Source organism: Rhamphochromis sp. 'chilingali' (assembly GCF_963969265.1).
Source record: "Rhamphochromis sp. 'chilingali' genome assembly, chromosome: 5".
Classification (NCBI taxonomy): Eukaryota; Metazoa; Chordata; class Actinopteri; order Cichliformes; family Cichlidae; genus Rhamphochromis; species Rhamphochromis sp. 'chilingali'.
In genome coordinates, this window is record NC_137932.1 from 7071713 (window position 1) to 7090812 (window position 19100).

The window sequence follows — 19100 nt, forward strand, 5'->3', positions numbered from 1 at the left end:
TGTGGTATGAGATACCAGTTAGCTGAGTTCTCTTAGATAATTGATTTAGGTGGAAATTTGCGCTTTAATTTAAAAAAGCATACATTCTGGAGGGAAATTGGTTTGTTGAAACAGATAATCTTCTGTTAGACGAGTGTTTGAAAATGCACTAAGACATGATCATCTTATATTTAGCAACTATTTTCACAGTACAATGTTACGGAAATGTGCCACTTACTGAAAGTGGGAGCAGAGACGTCCAGTCTTTTCTCTGTGGCTCTGGGTTGATTTGTTGAAGTTCACCACTGACTAGAATGTACCATGTATGTATGTTAGCGCCTTCTCTTCATATGATGGGTTTCCCACAGGTGACTGACTGTACATAAACTAGACAGCTGGGATTAAAGTAGAGTGTGGAGAAGGAACGTCTGTACTGTGTCCTCTATTCTTTGATTCCTTTTAGACATTAGCTCAGATTATTCATCCCAGCTATATTATGCATGTAAATTAGTTTAGCATTTACAGACCGGGCTATTTCTGTGGACTTCGGGGTTTCTTATCAAGTATACGCTCACACTTTGCTGGGACTGGGTTGGACCCAATTTAGCCCTTGGCACTGCCTTCGTTTGTTGTAGCACAGCTTCAACAAGGTGCTAGAAAGTTTTGCTTCATATTGACATGCAAGCATCACACAGTTGCTCCAGATTTATCAGCTGCACATCCAGGATGTCAACCTCCCGTTCCACCACATCCCAAAGGTGCTCTATTGGATTGAGATCTGGTGACTGTGGAGGCCATTGGAGTACACATCGTCATGTTCAAGAAACCAGTTTGAGATTAGCTGAACTTTGTGACATGGTGTGTTATCCTGCTGGAAGCAGCCATGAGAAGATGGGTGCACTATAGTCATAAAGGTACAGACATGGTCAGCAACAGTGCTTGGGTAGGCCGTGGCCTTTAAATGATGCTCAGTTGGTACTAAGTATGTTGGAAAATATCCTTCACAACATTACGCCACCAACAACAATCTGAACCATTAACACAAGGTAGGGTGGATTTATTATTTATTAATAGACAAATGACATTTGTCTATTGTATGAATTTGAACTGTAGTATTAGTATTCTATTCATAACTGGCCCAGTTTAGTCTTCTGCTGCTTCAAGGTTCAGTGTGTTGCTCATTCAGAGATGCTCTTCTGCTTACCCCGATTATAATGATTGATAATTAGGTTATTTTTGCCTTCATGTGAGCTCATAGCAGTCTGTCCATTCTCCTAAGACCTTTGGCATCAAGAAGACATTTTCACCCAGAGACCTTTTGCTTACTTGATAGTTTATCTTTTTCCAACCATTATCTGTAAACCCTAGCAATGCTTATGTTGGAAAACTGCAGCTGATCAGCAGATTCTGAAATATTCAGTGCACCCTGTCATCAACAACTACGCCTGTTTAACTCCCACATGCAGTCAAAACTGGGAAGCTGTTGTTCCTGTTCCAAAAAACTACAACAGTCATTTCAACATATCAATGTTAAAGGAAGGAATGACACATCTACCCACTTATATGGGAAAACATTCCCGGAGTGAGCAAGGCCAGTTAATTGTAAGGCTGAAGAAATGCTGAAGAATGCAAGTAGTTGAACTATTTTATACCCTGCACACTAGTTACTTTTTGACCTGTTTTGTGTAAAACAGCACCTTCCTGATTGGGTTTGAGGCCTTATGTAATAAACGTGCACTTGTAAAGATTTTTTTTCCTCTCTGAACATTGTTGGCATTCTCCATTAAAACCAATTGGGCACAACCAGAACAAGAAAACTAATTAGTGTGTGGCCCCAGCCCTGTGGCATTAATGAGAAGTTGTAACAAAGCTAACAACCCATTTTACAGGTACCCTACTTAGATTCATTTGAAAGTTCCACTGCAGTAAGAAAATACAGACATTATCTGTATTTTTTTGTATTACAAAAACACATTATTATGAATTAAGATACACAAACCTTGGTCAGAAGGACTGTTAATATTTTTACATTACCAGAATGATGATTATATGCTTCAATGGTTTGGATTGTTCAGTAGTTATTGTAAAAATACAGACTAATGGCTTTTTACATTTATGAACATTTATGAAAAGCTGAAATGTGGCAGGAAAAAATAAATTAAATTATGGTCCAATTCTCTGTCGTAATGGGACAAAATGGAAAATTGTTCAGACAATAAATGCTCACGATTTTTAATGTTTTAATATTGTATTTGCTAAATGTGATCATAGCTCAGATTTTTTACAAGCAAAACTTATTAAACTGAACATTTTCTTTAGATTTACAAACAATAGTTATAAAAGAAGGCTGTAATTTTATATTAATTTAATGCTGAAATGTCAAAGAAATGTGATGGATTTTTTTCATTTAATTATTTTAACTGCACATTATAAGATCCAGCTGCAGAGCTGCAGTCGTTACAAGGACAGGTTGAAGAACCTACGAGGGCAGGGATGTCACTTGTTTTATACTATGTGCCGCATAAGAGGGCCGCTTTAATCTTAAGTGAAACTGAATGATAAATGTGTAAAATTACAAAAAAGGTTATGGCAGTTCATTGCACAGGTTGTCCTGTAATGATAAAAGATAAAGTTTCTGTTAAACTGTAGACTCGCTGTAGTAATGGAAACACATGAACTTTACTGTCTTGAAATTGTTTATCTGTTAGTTAAGTACTTTGGTGTAGTATGAATGTCAATGGGCGAGTCTTTATCAGGAAAAGCTGTAAAACCTATGAAATACAGTTAAAAGTTCAAAATCTGTGCACTCCTTCACATTTGCTAAAACTGTACAGTAGGCTGGATTGGGAGAAAAACTGATTTTTTTTCTGTCTTTTCTTTTTACAGTAAAAATAATTTATTTCAACTAGTGAAAAAAAGAGGAACTTTCTGTCATTTAAATGTTTATCTATTACTTACTTTTTACTTCGTGGATGTTAATGGAGGAGGTCTTTATCAGTGGGAAACACAGTAAACGCTAAAAACCGATAAAAAAAAAAAAAACCCTGAAAGCCATACATTTCACACCCGAGCCTTAACTCTCGCGGCCCGGTACCAAACGACTCACGGACCGGTACCGGTCCGAGGCCCGGGGGTTGGGGACCGCTGTTCTAAACCATCCAGTGGGCCAGATTAGAGTCTTTAGTGGGCCGATCCTGGCGTTATGTTTGACACCCATGTACAGAGGCCTAGGACAAAAAAACAAAATAACCAGTGGGCCAGCCCTTCTGGCTCCTCTTCCTCACACTTAGTACCGGGAGCACTGTTTTTATTTGGTGGCATAGATTAAAGGGGAGTTAGGCTCTCTCCGATCTCCACCACTAGGCTTTCCATCGGCCTATCGCTGCTCTCCTTCACGCTTACGACGACACCCGGAAGCAGCGACCTGACTGCTTTGTTTTGTTTTGGTAGTGGGAGTTGGGTGAGAGGCAGACAGACGAGCAGGCGGCGGTACGCATGGGAGAGAGCCGCTCTCTAAATGGGGAGAGCTAAATCGGGAATGGAAAATGACGGCCCGATAGCTGACGCCTGTAAAATGCCGAGTTTCATCAGCGGCATCGAGGAGGGGAGGGTGAAATTGTCCCGCAACCTGCCGACACAAACTTCCCTCACGGACGGTAAAGTTGAGCGGACGCTCGGAGATTTGAGCCGACGTGTCACCAGGTCAAACTCTCGGCTATCGCTGGACGAAAGCGACAGGGACCCGGGGGGGAAGGATGCGGAGGGCAACAACAACAACAACTGCAACGGCGGAGGGAGAGCGAGGAGGAGGGCGAGCGCTGTCGACATCCTGAGGAAGAATTTCGGGGATTCAAAATCTCCCTCTTTCCGTCTTAACAGAGGCAGTCGGATGCAGTACGGAGCCGAGCTTGAAAACCACGAAGGAAACGTTAACGACACTCAAGATTATGTACCTGATTGTAGCGGGTCTACAAAGTCGGACGTAGAAACGGGCGAAGCCGAGGTGGAAAACGAACCAACCTCGAGCGAGTTACCGAGTTTGGGTGTTCGGGCAGTTGAATTGTTAACCGTTACAGGTCAGCACCATCATACGTGTGACAACAGCGGCAGCACGGCCACTCCGGAGGGGTCTGTCAGTGCCAAAGAGCACGTCTACTGCACCGTTTACTGCATTGCCAACGACAGCCATAGACAAGACGCCGAAATCACGGACCGCTCCGATGACACGGTCGCACCAGACGCGTCAGAACGGGACTTGGAGACTGGGCAGGATGCGGGTTCGAGTCTCGAGCCGCAACCGTACACAGTGGACGACCTGGTGGATCCTTTCGGGGACTTGTCCCACCGGCTGTCCGCGGAGCAGGCCGGCGCCGAGGGTGCGATGCAGAGTTGCCGGGTGTGCATGGAAGAGAAAACCATCGCACCCCTGCCCTGCTGCAGGAAGGCCGTGTGTGACGAGTGTCTGAAACTCTACGTCAGCTCCCAGGTTGGTTGGGTTAGGGATCAGTGGGGGGGTATCTCAGTGAAAACAAAAGGGGCCTGTCCCAGAAGCAGGCCTCGCTGGGTCGGTCAGCAGCAGCTGGCCGAGGTGTCCTTGAGCAGCAGTAACTTTGCAGTCTTCTCCGTCACCCTTTTCTGGGGCTATATTTGGCATTTTATCCACATTTAGAAGCACGGGCTTGGCTTTCGAGCATACCAGGTGGTGACCCCCAACCCCACGTGTTTCGCATGCGTCCAAAAAGATCCACGTTAAGGGTTAATTAACGAGTGAGTGCGAGAATCTACAGGTCTTCTTGTCTTGTGATGAGTACTTTTTCGGTGAATCTGGGTCACAGACGCATGCCACACCAAAATTGGGACCTGGCAGCGGTGGTTTTCACAATAGAGGACTTTGTGAGAGCTCTTTGGCTTATTCAGCGTCTTTCTCTCAGGCTCTAAGAAGGATCCCACCTTCAGATAGAAGACCTTTATTCTTATGTGCATTAGTATGTCCAGTTGCATCCCAAAGGGGCACAAAGTGTGGGATCATCCCCTTCTGGGTTGATTCCTACATTCCCAGAATGCCTTTTGGTATCTGGAGGAATAAGATGGATAAAAACAGCTGCAGCAGTCAACACAGAAGCAACAACGTCATAGTTGACGAATGAGTTCTTCCACTATAATAAATATCAGTGTGGAGTCTCTGTTGCTTTATGCTGATCCATTAAGAGAATTAATAATTGATAGATTGATTACTCTCCAGTATAAACAGCTATCAGACTGCAGCACAAGGCACATTGCTGCTTCCTACCAGGCCTGCACGATGTAAGGAAGCTCTGCAGTGTTCAGTAACAGTGGTCAGCGCTGCCATGACTGTGTGACCTGTGATAAATAAGCAAATATAAAATTGTGCGTATTAGCAGTTATTTTCTGCTTTAATAGCTCCACTGCTAACACAGACCCCGAAACACTGACTAGTCCACTGAACAGATAAATTAAATAACCGTTTATTGTACATGTTCACTGCACTGACAGTAAAATTACAATTTGCCAGCCCGCGATGCTTTCTACCAGAGGTAAAGTGTTTCAGGATGGATTTTCTGCCTTTTTGTGGCTTCTTCATCAGACTGTTCTGGTCAGCAATCTTTCAGTCATAATCCCTGTTGCTTTTGCAGCCCAGGGAGGAGCTGCACTCTCATCTCCTTGCTACTGTTGCCAAGATTGGCTTTAATCTGTGTAGATAACACACTTTTTATCAGTCATTGAGGCTCATTTTTATCTGCAGTTGCCTTGCTTTGATAACAGGACATGAACATTCATGCAAATACAGAACCAAGCCGGCTCTCTGATGAGCACACTGTGAATTATTTTTTTATTTTTTTTTAAAGGGTCATGTACATTATCCTGTGGAGGTGGAATTGTTAGCACACATGCTTGGCGCTTACCCTCAGTAGAAGCGGTATGTCAGATGGATGTGGTCACAGACACTTGGGAATTGGTGGTTTTTTTGTTTTGTTTTTCTGTGTTTTTGTTTTTGCTCCTGGGATCTTGGTCAGGCTTTGCAGGATGGATGGATGTTGCACTGAACCGCTGCCAGCCGTGTTGTTATGACAGTTGTTATAACAGGGATTAAACCTGCAACTTTCCTGTTGTGCTAAATAAAGACCTAATGAAATCTAGGCAGTGTAATCGCTTTCATTTCCAAGGTTATATGTATCAGGACGTTAGCATGTTCTTAAATGAACACCAGCACATGATATATTACACTGTGTCGTCATTTATATAACAAAAATTAAGCCAAAATGCAGAAGCAGAGTGTGAAAAGCTGAGTATCCTACGTGATTCAGTGGAGTCACCTTTAGCGGCAGTAAGTTGAAGTGTTTGTTTTCTGTTTGTCTCACATGATTGTGGAGGAACTTTCAGCCCGTTGGTCTTTACAATGGTCATTTCAATCAGGTCGAGGTCTGGACTTTGGCTGGGCCATTGCAACACATTGATTCTTTTCTTTTTCGGTCATCATGCTGTAGATTTGCTGCTCTGCTTGAGATCATTGTCTTGTTGGTGATCCAGTTTGAGCCAAGCTTCAGCTGTTGCACTGATGTTCTCACATTTCACTCTAGAATACTTTGGTGTACAGAGGAGTTCATGGTTGACTCAAATCATCACCCCTCCATCATCAGTTGTTATGAGGTGCTGATAGGCTGTGTTGGGTTTTTGAAAAATGTGGCACTTTAGAGTCTGAGAAGTTGAACTTGTTTTTTAGTTTTTGTTTTGGGGGGTCAAACGTTGAGGTGAATGCGCTGCATCATCCACTCCTGGGAAAAATCTCTTCAACATTTTACATGTTTAGTCTTTCTCAGTGTGGGATGATGGGTTCCAGATTGTTTGGAAATGGCCTTATAACCTTTTCCAGGCTAACGGGCAGCAGTAGTCGCTCCTCTGAGATCATTACTGATGCATGTTAAGACACAGCTGAATGCTTCAGACCAGCAAACTGCCAGAACCTCTGCTTTCATAGAGGTGCTCGCACTTCCTAAAGATCCATTAATGGGGTTCATTTGATTACCAGCACCTGGCTGCTACTTACCCGCTTAGACATATGACAGAAGCAGTATGGGTCTTATTTAATTTTTCATACACTGCTTCTCAATTTTAGCTTAGTGTTATTAAACAAATAGTGACGAGAGGTTTCATGAGGTCAGATTAACTATGGGAAAACCCTATGAGCCAAAACCTCAGGCTTCACATTGCCCATAATAGTAAGTTCTAGACATTATTTTGTACTCTGTGCTCTGTATGATGTCAGCAAAAGTGGAAATCCCTAATCAATCATCTCAGGGACACATCCACCCATCTGCTCTTCAAATGTTCAGTTCAGCAGAGGCAGGCACTCAGCTGAAAGTCGGCTTAAAGGGAACAGGAAGAGAGCGCTAAAACAGTTTTTTCATACAGTTGATAAGCTGGCTGAACCTGTGAGACAAATTGTTTTACTGTGAATTCGATTCAGCTTTATTTCTATAGCACCAATTCACAACAACAGCCACGTCAAGGGAGTTTATATTGTAAGGTAGAGACCTGACAATAATACAGAGAGTACCCCAACAAGCAAATAGCCCCCTTTGAGCAAGCACTTGGTGACAGTGGGATGGAAAAACTCCCTTTTAACAGGAAGAAACCTCTGGCAGAATTAGGCTAAGGACGGAGCAGCCATCTGCCTTGACTGGTTGGGTATGAGGGAAGGGGGACAGGGCTGTGAATCGTGCAAAGCTACCCCAGTAGAGTACAGAATACAAATACTGAATCACAGATTGCCAAACACAGGTCCCTTTTAAAGCCTCCTACATTCCTAAACACTTACTACCAGTTGTTTTACTTTAAGGCAGCATGATCTCATTTTGGTCCACGTCATGCTGACATCATCTGCTGCTCTTACGAATCTGTTATTCAAAGCTGGATGTAACCCAATGCTGTTAGTTTACAACCCAGCCTCAGTCAGCTAGTTTTCAAATACGTGCAGCACGTGGCAGTTTACGTGCTCGGACTGGCTCAGGTAGGTGAACGGTTCACTGCTTATGTGGTAAAATCAGGTTTCTGGTTATATTTGATTATGTTTTCACTCAAGACATTAAAACCACAGAACAAAGTCACCTGTATTTTCAGCAGACCACACTCTGTGACACGTGGAGGTGAGAAATAACCAGTCAAACCAGTCTGTGCTGGTCATCCCTGCGCTGCTGTTGTGGCAACAATATCAATATAGCTTTGGATGATATATGCTAACTTTATATGCAATATTGGGTTTTTGAGGGGTGGGTGATATGGGTGTGACACCATCAGAAGTTGATGCTATTGTGCTTTGTTTTCGGCCTGCCATTTCTCACACACACACACAAAGGGAGAAAAGACCTGATCATGTGTCAGTATAACAGGTCTCGCAGGGTTTGATGGATTTAATGTGTTGAGGAGACAGAGAGAGCGAAAAATGAGGAAATGAAAGATGAATGGAACTAGAGAAGATCAGCCCTAGCTGGGAGGAAGCACATTGAAAAAAGTTTGAAACGAAAGATGGTAAAAGAATAGGAGGCAATATTTCCAGTGGGATTTGAGTTGTCTCTAATCCTGCCCGTGACATTTACTGCATCACATACTGCATTATAGGCAGGGTTAGATGACATGAGTTTGTGTTTGCCGGACATTTGCACGTAGCACTGTAAAGGCTAAATTAATGACTCATGATAATAACAGATTGTGAAATTTCCAGGATTACATGTCAGCCTCCTGAAATCGCTTAGTCAGACAGTCAAAATATCCGGCTCACCTTTTGGTGAGCAGGTTTGTTTACCTTAGCCTCACACGCCTTCAAGAGAAGTCTAAATAAAAGAGTGCACTTCTTCCAGAGTGCGTGACCTTATGGTTAGTTAGTGTTTTACTGGATCACCAGACTGTGGTTCAGTTCCACTCAGAGTTACCAAGTTCCAGGCACTCACGCTGCACTAATGTGCCCACGTGCACACGCTTTGTCGTAGATTAACCTCCAGCGGCTGCACGACCTCCCTCTGCCCCTCAGTCCTTCTGGTCTTTGGTGAATTATTTACCATCTCTCATCAGTGGTGTAAATATATTCAGCATGTAGATTTGGGCCAGAGAAACACACCATAACAAACCGCCGAGTGGTGACACACGTTTTATGAAGCTTACCGATTTCTTTGTGGAGCCTTTGACAGGTTTATCAGTAACATTTAAAAGTAGAACACCCTCCTCTGAGCCTCTGCGTGCATTAAAAGCAGCTTTTTCCACGATGCCATGTCATCTGTCTGTGTTCTTTCCCCAGGTGCGAGTGGGGAAAGCTCTTATCAGCTGTCCGATCACGGAGTGTAGTGGCAACCTGGAGGAAGGACTGGTGATTTCCCATTTGACCAAAGAGGAGGTGGCAAAATATCGTTACTTCTTGGAGCTAAGTCAGCTGGATTCGAGCACAAAGCCCTGCCCCCAGTGCAGTCAGTTCACTTCTCTCAAGACGCACACCCCCAACCGCTCCGAGCACAAGTATAAAGTAAGTTGACGTGCCGGCGTTGACAGTTGCCGTAATGTTGTACAGTAAAAAGGGATGCTCGCAGCGAGTCGCAGTGAGCTGTGTGATTAAAAAGAAGTGCCTCGTGCCGCTGGTGTGTGCACTAGGCAACAAAAGCAGAGCTGGGGTAAAAGTAATTGCTTTGGTTAACTGCGAGTGGATCAAATCAGATCCCAAGCCTTTATTCACGTCAAGAGCAACAAAGACCAGGGTCCCCTATTGATGTATGATTTTATTTGTTCAACCGAAACCACATCCATAGTTCACATCTGCACAGAGATATTTGCTGCTTATCGTTTCCCATCTCTCTTCCCCCATTCCCTGTCATCTCCCTACTGGCAAACTCTTATATTTAGGAATAAAATGCCTCACAATCCTGGGGAAAAAAACAGGCAAATTCAAAAACCTAAAGGTCTTAAATAATACTTTTGTGTGATGTGTGTTTATTTGTGTATTATAATGTCAAATGCTCTTATGAAATTGGGCAGAGTTTTAAAATAATAAGGTAATCAGTGGGAAGTAAGACCTAAGCCTTGGTTTCCAGCCTGTGCCTATCTGACATCAGCTCGACATATATTTTCCTCTTGTAGTCATCTATTACACAGCTGGAGGTGTGGGTTTGGGTGAGCCCTCGGTGAGAAGGCGGAGCTTAAAAGCAGCAGGTTCTGTTTGCTGAAGCCAGGCGAGGGGGAACCAATCAAAAGGGGCTTTCTGGAGTTCCATGCTTTAGGAGACAGGAACTAAAAGATCAGATTGGTTGGAAAATAGATAAACCTGGGATTTCATTAAGGGTCATGTGTATATATGAATATAAATAACTGGCTACTAAAATAATGCATTTTGGTTTAAGGATTAATAGCCTGTACTAAATCTGCACCTCTGCTCAAAAGTACCACATTCAATGTGATTGGTCAAACTGCAGTTGTCCATTTTTAAGGCTAAGCATGTTGGTTATTTGTGGGTAAACATGTCTGTCTTCTGTCTCCTCTGCAGATCCAGTGTAGCAATTGCCAGTTTGTGTGGTGCTTTAAATGCCACGCACCTTGGCACGACGGGCTCAAATGCCGCGACTACAGGAAAGGAGACAAGCTGCTACGTACCTGGGCGAGCGTCATTGAGCACGGACAGAGAAACGCCCAGAAATGCCCCAAGTGCAAGGTGAGACACTGATGAACGACACACGCCACAAGCTTTTAGTTTCCAACATTTTGGGAAGAGGACTCCTGAAAGCAGCCACAGTGTCTGTAAACAGAAAGGGATTTGACTGATGGAGGGTGTTATCGGTGTAGATGAATGAATCAATGAAGGTTAAGAAGCATTGAAGCAGCTGTAGATGATGGATGGAGCGCTGTAGAGAACAGGATGGATGCACAGATGTAAAAAAAAAAAAAGCACGTGTGGCAGCGGCAGTCCACGCTGAAAAATGATGGCCATGTGTGCTGCACAAAACCATATCTGGTAGACTCACTGGCATCTCCCTGCTAGCCATAATACCAGCCTGGTCTTATCGTGCAGTCTCATTACGACCAAGTTGGTCTACGCAATATCTAATTTGACTGTCAGATGACTAAAGGAAGACATAAATTAAGCTAATTACCGGTATATGGGAACTGTTTGCTCACAGCAGTAAACACTTTCCATCTGTGTTTGTCACACTGGTGCTCCATGGCTCTGGAAGCAGGAAGAGGAGCTCATGTTTGATGAAGACAGCAGATTGGTGTCAAGTAAAAGAAGCTGCTCAAAGCTAGTTATTGCTGAGGTTATAGAAAGTCTGCTCCCTGATGCGTACTGCTGATGTACTGTACTACTGCGGATGCTGTTAGATGCTTATAGTGTACAGCTCGAAACCGAACGAGACTTCAGGTATTGCACTAAAGCGATAGTGGATAAGCTGCACTATTGAGATTCAGTTAATGTTACATCACCTCTCTTTGTTTTAATCTTCGTCTGTAGATTCATATTCAGCGTACGGAGGGATGCGATCACATGACCTGTGTGCAGTGCAACACCAACTTCTGTTACCGCTGCGGAGAGCGCTACAGACACCTGAGGTGTGTTGTGCTCCACTTTCTTCATTCTGGCTGCTTTGTCCGCCCATCTCTTCTCTCTGATTTCATCTTTCGCTTCATTTTGCCAGCAGATTTTTTGGGGACCACACATCCAACCTCAGTGTGTTTGGCTGCAAGTATCGCTATCTCCCCGATAAACCTCATCTGAGACGGCTAATTAGAGGCTCTGTCTGTGGTAAGTTGCTGCGTGTAATTGATAAAGAGATGTTTTCATAGCATGTTTGCTCTTTTCAGCTATAGTGAGCTTTATGCTAACACAGCTGCATGTCTACAACTAGGAGTGGCCCGTTATGGCAGTTACCGTGTGTTCTGCCACAGATTTAAACAACAGAGCTGTTTGCTCAAGCTGTGATGAGAGTGAACTCTGGTCACTGGCTTTGTCACACAACAGTAGTGTCAGACTAGGACAATGTCCTCTGCTCGTTACACAAGTGTGTGCAAGACGAGTAACAGACACCTTACATCCAGAAAACTCAGGGGAAGTACCGTATGTGTGCTTGACTGCACCGTACCCCAATTTTCTACTTTCAAGTAATGTGTTGATGCTTTGGACAGTTGGACAGTGCTTTTGAAATTACAGAGAACCAGTACATTCCCTGAAAGTTTCAAGAATATTATTGGAAATGATTTCTTTTCCCTCATATGTACAGCACAAGGTTTCATTTAGCTGTTGTGTCCAAGTTTCAAATGTCAAGCTGTCGAAGTATTTGGAGGTAGTCCTCCTTCTTTATTATCCCATGCGCTTTGTGCAGTGTATGGAGTGCCAGTGCAGCTGCTACTACCACCGTGCTTTACTCCTGCTATCAGACCTCCTGTAATTGAGGCAAAATAACTCACTCTTTGTTTTGTCTGATCATGAAACTTTTCTCCAGAAGGCACTTGTCCTTGTAGCTGTAAATTTCAGTCGAGTTTGAAAGTGTTGATTTTTTAACTTTTGGAAAGCATCCTCTCAGTTCCTGGTGATGTAAAACTTCACTGTGGACAGTTACCTGTTTACGGCAGGGTTGAGCCTTGATGGTTCCTGAACATCCTAACCAATCCCCTCTCATCTGAGGGTGACAGTTTGGGTCTTCAAAGTGGCACAAATGCTTGTACTGAAAGTATAGTTGTTTGAACCAATCTGGAGTTGTTTTTGGCCTCTTGTTAGAAAATGAAGGTGTGTTTTCCTCCACGGATAAGTCTCCATTTTGAAACACAGTATGACCGAGATTTACAAAATACGCTTAATTTTTATTTTGGTGTGACCTGAAATGAGTGATTGAGCCTGTAAATTCAATCAGGGTTAGCGTTAGGTGCCTTTGAGTTGCAGTCTTTTTAATGGCCAGCAGGGGCCGACTCCTGTGGCTGCACAAAGATCTTTGGCTGTAAAGAAGTGTGTGGACAAACAGCCCTCGCCTGCTGTTTCTCTGTGACCTCAGTCATCACGCTCCTGTTGACTTTATCATCATCATCATCACCTTTATTTATGGTCTAAGTTGTTACTTTCAGGTCATACTGAACAAAACACGCAGTCCATTTTGTAAATTATGGTCATTCTGAGAGTCAGAAAGGAGGATGATCCAGGCTATCCTCATGTGCTAAGGACTTGTTGATCACAAGTCAGCTTCACAGTCAGATCGGCGCCTTGAAACCACAGCGAAGACGCTCAGACTGAGGCTTTATAACCGTCTATGGGCTGCACTGAAGCAGGAAGAATTAGTAGGGATACTCCTTACCACGTTCAGCATCCTGTCTTAGTGTTTTAGCGCGATTGCTAAGAAGTATTAAACACAGAGAAGAATAGAGGTATTTGTACTTTTAACAGTTTGAAGCTATTACAGTTTGGATCAGAGTGGCGGAACAGCCGGAATTAAGCAGACTTGCCATCCCTAAAGCTCCACTGCTTGCATCACTTTAATGAAAAAGCCTTTCCTGGGGCTCCTGCACTTAGAAACCAGATTCTCTGGTTTCTAAGTGATTGATGTGAATTCACCACCCAATAACAACAGAAGTGAACATATCCACATCTACCTCTGTACTTCATTCGTGAGATTCCTGATGAAGCATGATTAGAATCACATATCAGATGTTCATTCTTATTATCCATTCACGGTTATCAAATACATGCAATCCCCTCTGATAGCTCTCTTTCACTCTGCTCTCAGCGACAGCTTCAGCTCGTTATGTCAGCAGGGTGCCCGTGAACCGGGAGCTAATTTGTCGCTTAACACGAGCCACTGGCCCATTACAGCGCTCATAACTGCTCTCGTGCCATGCACTGCTAGCGGCAAAGATGTAGCATTTAATAAAGAACATTACACTGCGGATGAAGTAATTTGTAGTTACAGTAACTTCCATCCCGCAGCTATTCACCGATGACCAAATGTCGCAATTTATGAAGAGAAAAAAAAATGACAATCATCTTTTCCTCTGCCTGTGTCTCTCTGCAGCCTCTAAGGTGCTGATAGCTCCTGTGGTCATTCTGCTGGTCGTGGTGCTCGGAGCTCTCGCACTGGTGATAGGTAACATATTACAAACACACGTGAGCTCTAATCTGCTTCGGTGAGAGCATTTAACACTTATCAGCGAGATGGTTCGCCTTGTTGTTTTCCTCCAGGCTGCTAAGGAGCTCTCTTATCATCTGTTTTCGGTCATGGGCATCTTTTTATTTTCTGTAAAAGTTCACTTTTTCTGTTCAAAAAGGACAAAGCTGTTGATCCAGAGAAACACTATAATGGAGTAACTATTGCTTCCTGGAAGGACAGGACTGTGCAAGTGTTTAGTCACCCCTAATTTCTTTGTATTTGGCTTCCAATGAACAAAGCTTTCTAGTAACTTTTTATGGTGGTTTTGAGCATCAGTTCTCTGGGCTTTCTGAAGGTTGTCATAGGACATTGGGCTGCTTCTTCACTCTTTTTCAGTCCAGTCCCTGTACCTGACCTGAAGCTTAAAAATATAGCTAACACAAAGGATGAACTAGAGTTCAGTGTCTACACAGAAGAGACAACCTAGCAATGGACCAATTTCAGTTTTATCTTTAAAATTTGCACTTTGTTATAGCAAAAACATATCATTTGTTCCTATTTTTTATAGATAAGAAAGATAAGGCAGTTTCACAGGTATGAAATAATACTTTTGCACCAGCAAAGTGATTCCCAAAGAGATTTTAGCTGGAAGTTGTGCCCCTAAAGATTTGAGGGAGACGAGATTTACAGCGGATGAACAGTAACTTAAGAAATAGCTAGAAATTCAACACAGACCTGACAAGAGGGACCCGAGAGATGCAGCTCCCCTTCAGAATTTTTTTTCACTGAAGCCTCATCTTCATTTTGCAGCATGAAAATGATCCCAAACACACTGCCAATGCAGTAAAAACATATCCTGATTTAAATAAAAAGCACACAGTGGAACACTATCAGTCATGGAACAAACGTCAGCCAACATCAGCATAAGAGCTTTAAATGTCCTTCTAGAAGAACTATTCCTAAAGACTACTTAAAGAAAGCTGCCTAAGAGACTTCAGTCTGTGTTGAAGAACAAAGGTGGTCATGCCAAATATTGACTTTAAAGCCCTTTAAGCTTCGTGTATGTTTGCAGGTTTTAATTCATTGCTCCAGTTTTCCCTGCAAAATATAAAGAAATGAGGAAGGTCAGGGGCTCAAGACTTGCACAGTGCTGTACATTTGTAGGAACATCCAGCTACAGACTAATCAGACTGCACTGTGAACTGCTCATGCCTCAGCTGACCTGTAGTTATTAGTGTAATTATTGTTAATCTGTTTCCTGCGTCTGTAAGTCCGACTGATGGTCCTCTGCAGACTGATAGTCATGCTGGCGGGTTCATCATTAATAGAATCAGTGTTGTGCTGCCGTCTCTCTCCGATGCCTTTCAGCTCCACATTTGTTTGCAGCGCTGCACAACAGAGAATATTTAATGCTTGTAGATAAGACAGCGGTTTGACCTCTCTTGCACTTTCTGCCTTCTCTGTTTGTAGGGTTGGTTGTTTTCCCGATTTATTACGTGTGCAAGAAGAGGAAGAAGCAGCAGCGCACCAGAGGCTCCGGACGATGGATCTGAAGCTCGTCCTTCTTTCCACGCAGACCTCACACACACACACACACACACACACACACACACACACACGGTTTGGAAAGACAACACCCGCACCTCCTCAGGGACAGACCTCCCAGCCTGAGTCATCACAAAACTCTTGAGATGAGCAACACAAACTAAACACTGGCAGTTAGGAAGGACCTCAGGTGGAATGATGTACCTAAATCTCTAAATCTATAACGTGAGGACTACATGAATGCACATCTTTACATCTGGATTATTGCTCTCAAGTGGGACTACTGCAAAATGAATGCTGGATATTTACGCAGAAGAGTAATTAAAAAAAAAAAAGTAAAAAAAAAAAAAAAAAAGCAACCCCCCCCCCCCCCCCCCGATCAGCTGCTGTCTTGCACAGTGCTCGTCACATAGAGGATGTTAAATGCAGGAACTTCTGAGGACTTTCTTGGATACACTGCAGGAAGTTTAAATCAGTGCACATTTTCCACGAATGTCACACTTTTTATTTCATTATTTTAAAGGAGAACAACCATAAATCGCAGCTTAAACAGCTGCAGTTTGGTTTGCGCCCTTGCTTTCCTACCTGCGGTTAGTTTGACGCTGAGATGTAGGAATACTGTGCCAGAAATGCCGGCTGCACGGTGATAGCCTTGCGGATGAAAAAGAAAAAGAAGGAAATACGTTTTTATTCATTTGCAAAGGTTGTTTTTGCCGCTGTTGGCTGCAGGAAAAAAGGGTGAGAAATGGAAATGAATTTGAAACAAGCACTGATATCAAGTTCTCACCGATGCAACGCAAGCTGGACCTCAATTTTTCCCAGCGTAGGTCAGATATTTGGAAAAATTTCCATCGCAGTTTGAGTATCTGGCAAACCGACAGCGTGGACAATAATGTCAAAGGAAGGATGATACTTGACTATTCTGGGTAACAGCGACTGCCTCTCAAATTCTCACTAGAAGGTTTGAAGATTGGGTGTGTACCCAACCTTAAGAGTGACGTCTGGTGTTAAAGACCGCACACACACTAACACACACGAAAGTGAAACTTTGGAAGGCCCTTTGGAGTTCTAACAAGCCTCTGTTGTTTTCTGTTATGGTTTTCCATCAAACCTTCATCCTGTCTGTCCCCGTCTCTCTTGCTGTCTTTTTGTCCCACCTCTCTGTCTGTCTGTCTGAGCTGATGCTGGTTTACACTCTCCCTCTCTGCATGGCATGTTGTTTCCAGTGAGCCTACATGCTGTATGCCAGTATCTGCATCATCAAAAAAAAAGGAGCTGCTGTGCCAAAACAAAGCGCTGAATATGGCGGGATAGACGGTTTACCGTTTCCCTTTGTTATTTGTTTTGTTTTTATTGTTCTTTTAGACGTGAACTTTTGCAGGGATGTCGATGAGGTGTAATGGAGTGTGCACAAGAAATGGGGATCAAAACAAGCTGTAGAAGTACGGTAGATAGTTGGAAAGTGCTCAGAAGACCAGAAACTGACTGAAAAGACAGAGAATAGAATGTAGAGTTAGGCCCGCGGTTTACCAAAGAGCTAAACAGGGTGTTATTGTTCTTAAGGTCATCCAGTTTATTTGGATGTCAGCTGTATGTGGATCAGTTTTGTGTTTGGTTTTTTTTGTTTGTTTGTTTGTTTGTTTGAAGCTGTCTGCCTGCTTGACAGTTTGGATAGTGACAAAGCAGTTTTGATGCAAACCTCTGAATTCATTCGCACTGGCACGAGAGAGAGTGCGCACAGCGAGCGCTGCCAGGAAACGACAGATTTTTAAGAGCTTTAAAGGTCGCCACCTGGCAGCAGTCAGCCAGCTGCTCTCTCCACTTATCCTGTCACTCTTTTTGTTTTTTGCTTTATTTCATTTTTTTTTATATATACCTTTGATGCCTCGTGATTGTCCTTTAACATCTTTTGTCCGTGCCGCTGCCCCGTGAGGTGTGACTGGACTCTGACCTCAGCTGTGAGTGGATGTGGAGAGGCGGGTGATTACAGTACAGGTGGAAAGTTTGTGTCTGTGCATCCGTAGCAGTTGCTGTCGGAGCGAATATTACAGCACGTTTCATCACTGAAGCAGATGATTGGATGATTTGCAGTGCAATGCCATTAACTGGGATTTATCCCATGACCTGATCTCTTTTCTACATCTGGGAGTTAACACATACAACGTGTCAGCTGTAGGCGCAATATACATACACAGATTGTTACACACCCGATCTGAACAACCACAACAGGGTCACGATTCTGGGTTTGAATCTGTTCTCAGGAAGTTTGCTTTTCTCTTCACTGTAACCCAGAGACTCCCATCTTACCTGAGCTGTGCCACAGATATCCTCAACTGCACTCTAGAGTCGCAGCTCTTCCTGATGCCTGGAGCTTCAGGGATTAGAAACCCTGGTTTAAATTCCAGGAAGTAAAACCACTGTAGTGTCAAAAGAAGATCAAACTGTCTGGGTGCAGCCGCCACTGTCCGGTCTGCACTCTGGTCACGGGTTAAACCTGTACATTACAATATGTATTAGTAAATCAGCAGCATGGAGGCGGATGTGCAATGAATGGGCCAAACTGAATGCTTTTAACATTTACTCACATGCATTTCATGCAGGCACGTTTCAGCTACACTGGTGTATTGAATTGCTGCTTGTTTTTTTGTTTTTTTTTTAAAGTTATTAAATGATTGACAGAGAATATGTCCTTTAGACTATTGTCCTTTAGCATTTTCCTAAATTTAAATTTTTCTTTAATGGTTAGCTCGTAGAAAAAAAAAGATGGCAAATTTGCCTTTTGTTTTTGGGGGTTTTTTGTAAATACAGATAATTGAGGTCTTATGGGATGGTTCTTTTCCATGTCACATCAGGTTTTTACCCTTTTATACACATCTGTGTTGCATAACTCTGCCCAGTGCTAATGCCATGCAGAAATCCCATCTTTGTTGTTACTGTTGTTGTGTTACTATAGCCAGGAGCTCTTTGGTTAAAGCTGTAACCAGAAGCTGCTCTGTATATTCATTTAGTGACATTAGAGTTGTTTCAGGTCATGATTTTTTTCCCCTTGCTGGGAAGCATTGGCTGGTTGACACCCATGGTCTTTGTTTTGTTTATATGACATTCCCGGTTTTATTGGCATAAATATGCAATGGTGCCTTCACATCAACAATAGATCAGATTACCAACTTTTTATTCAGGGTCCTGCAAATATTACAGACAAGGGTGCAGTCTTATCAGCCTGCTGTTGTATGTGTTATTTATTAGAACAGTTAATAGAGCAGTACAACAGGCTTCTTGATGTAAAATAAATTTGTCTGAAACTACTGTTGAAGGAATATATATTTATGGATGTCTTACCCATACCACACAGAAGATATGCAGATGACTCAGTGTTTTCCTGCTAAAAATATGTTTTATAGCTTCAGATTAAACTAAACTTCTGAAATTTTATAAGTGCCACAATGCAGTGGG

The 19100-nt window shown here is 43.0% G+C and overlaps 1 protein-coding gene across 4 annotated transcripts; it reads left to right on the top strand.

Annotated features, from left to right (window-relative positions):
* Window positions 1-3356: 3356 nt before the first annotated feature.
* rnf217 (ring finger protein 217) lies at window positions 3357-18953 on the top strand. Of its 4 annotated transcripts, none has more exons than XM_080883304.1 (7): window positions 3357-4465; window positions 9290-9511; window positions 10523-10687; window positions 11483-11580; window positions 11667-11773; window positions 14028-14139; window positions 15573-18953. In XM_080883304.1, the coding sequence occupies exons 1-7, from the start codon at window positions 3497-3499 to the stop codon at window positions 15790-15792; spliced, it is 1893 nt and encodes a 630-aa protein (XP_080739430.1). In that variant the 5' UTR covers window positions 3357-3496; the 3' UTR covers window positions 15793-18953. The 4 variants fall into 4 exon arrangements, with proteins under 4 accessions (XP_080739430.1, XP_080739431.1, XP_080739432.1 ...); XM_080883305.1 differs by having other exon boundaries at window positions 3361-4465; window positions 11670-11773; XM_080883306.1 differs by having other exon boundaries at window positions 3366-4465; window positions 14028-14099; window positions 15573-15731.
* The last annotated feature ends 147 nt before the right edge of the window (window positions 18954-19100 follow it).

Bases quoted from the DNA above. Each gene is read 5' to 3' on its own strand.
- rnf217 (XM_080883304.1), top strand. From the start codon at position 3,497: ATGGGGAGAGCTAAATCGGGAATGGAAAATGACGGCCCGATAGCTGAC. The intron at 9,512-10,522 runs GTAAGTTGACGT...TCTCCTCTGCAG, and splicing joins GCTCCGAGCACAAGTATAAA to ATCCAGTGTAGCAATTGCCA. The intron at 11,774-14,027 runs GTAAGTTGCTGC...GTCTCTCTGCAG, and splicing joins AATTAGAGGCTCTGTCTGTG to CCTCTAAGGTGCTGATAGCT.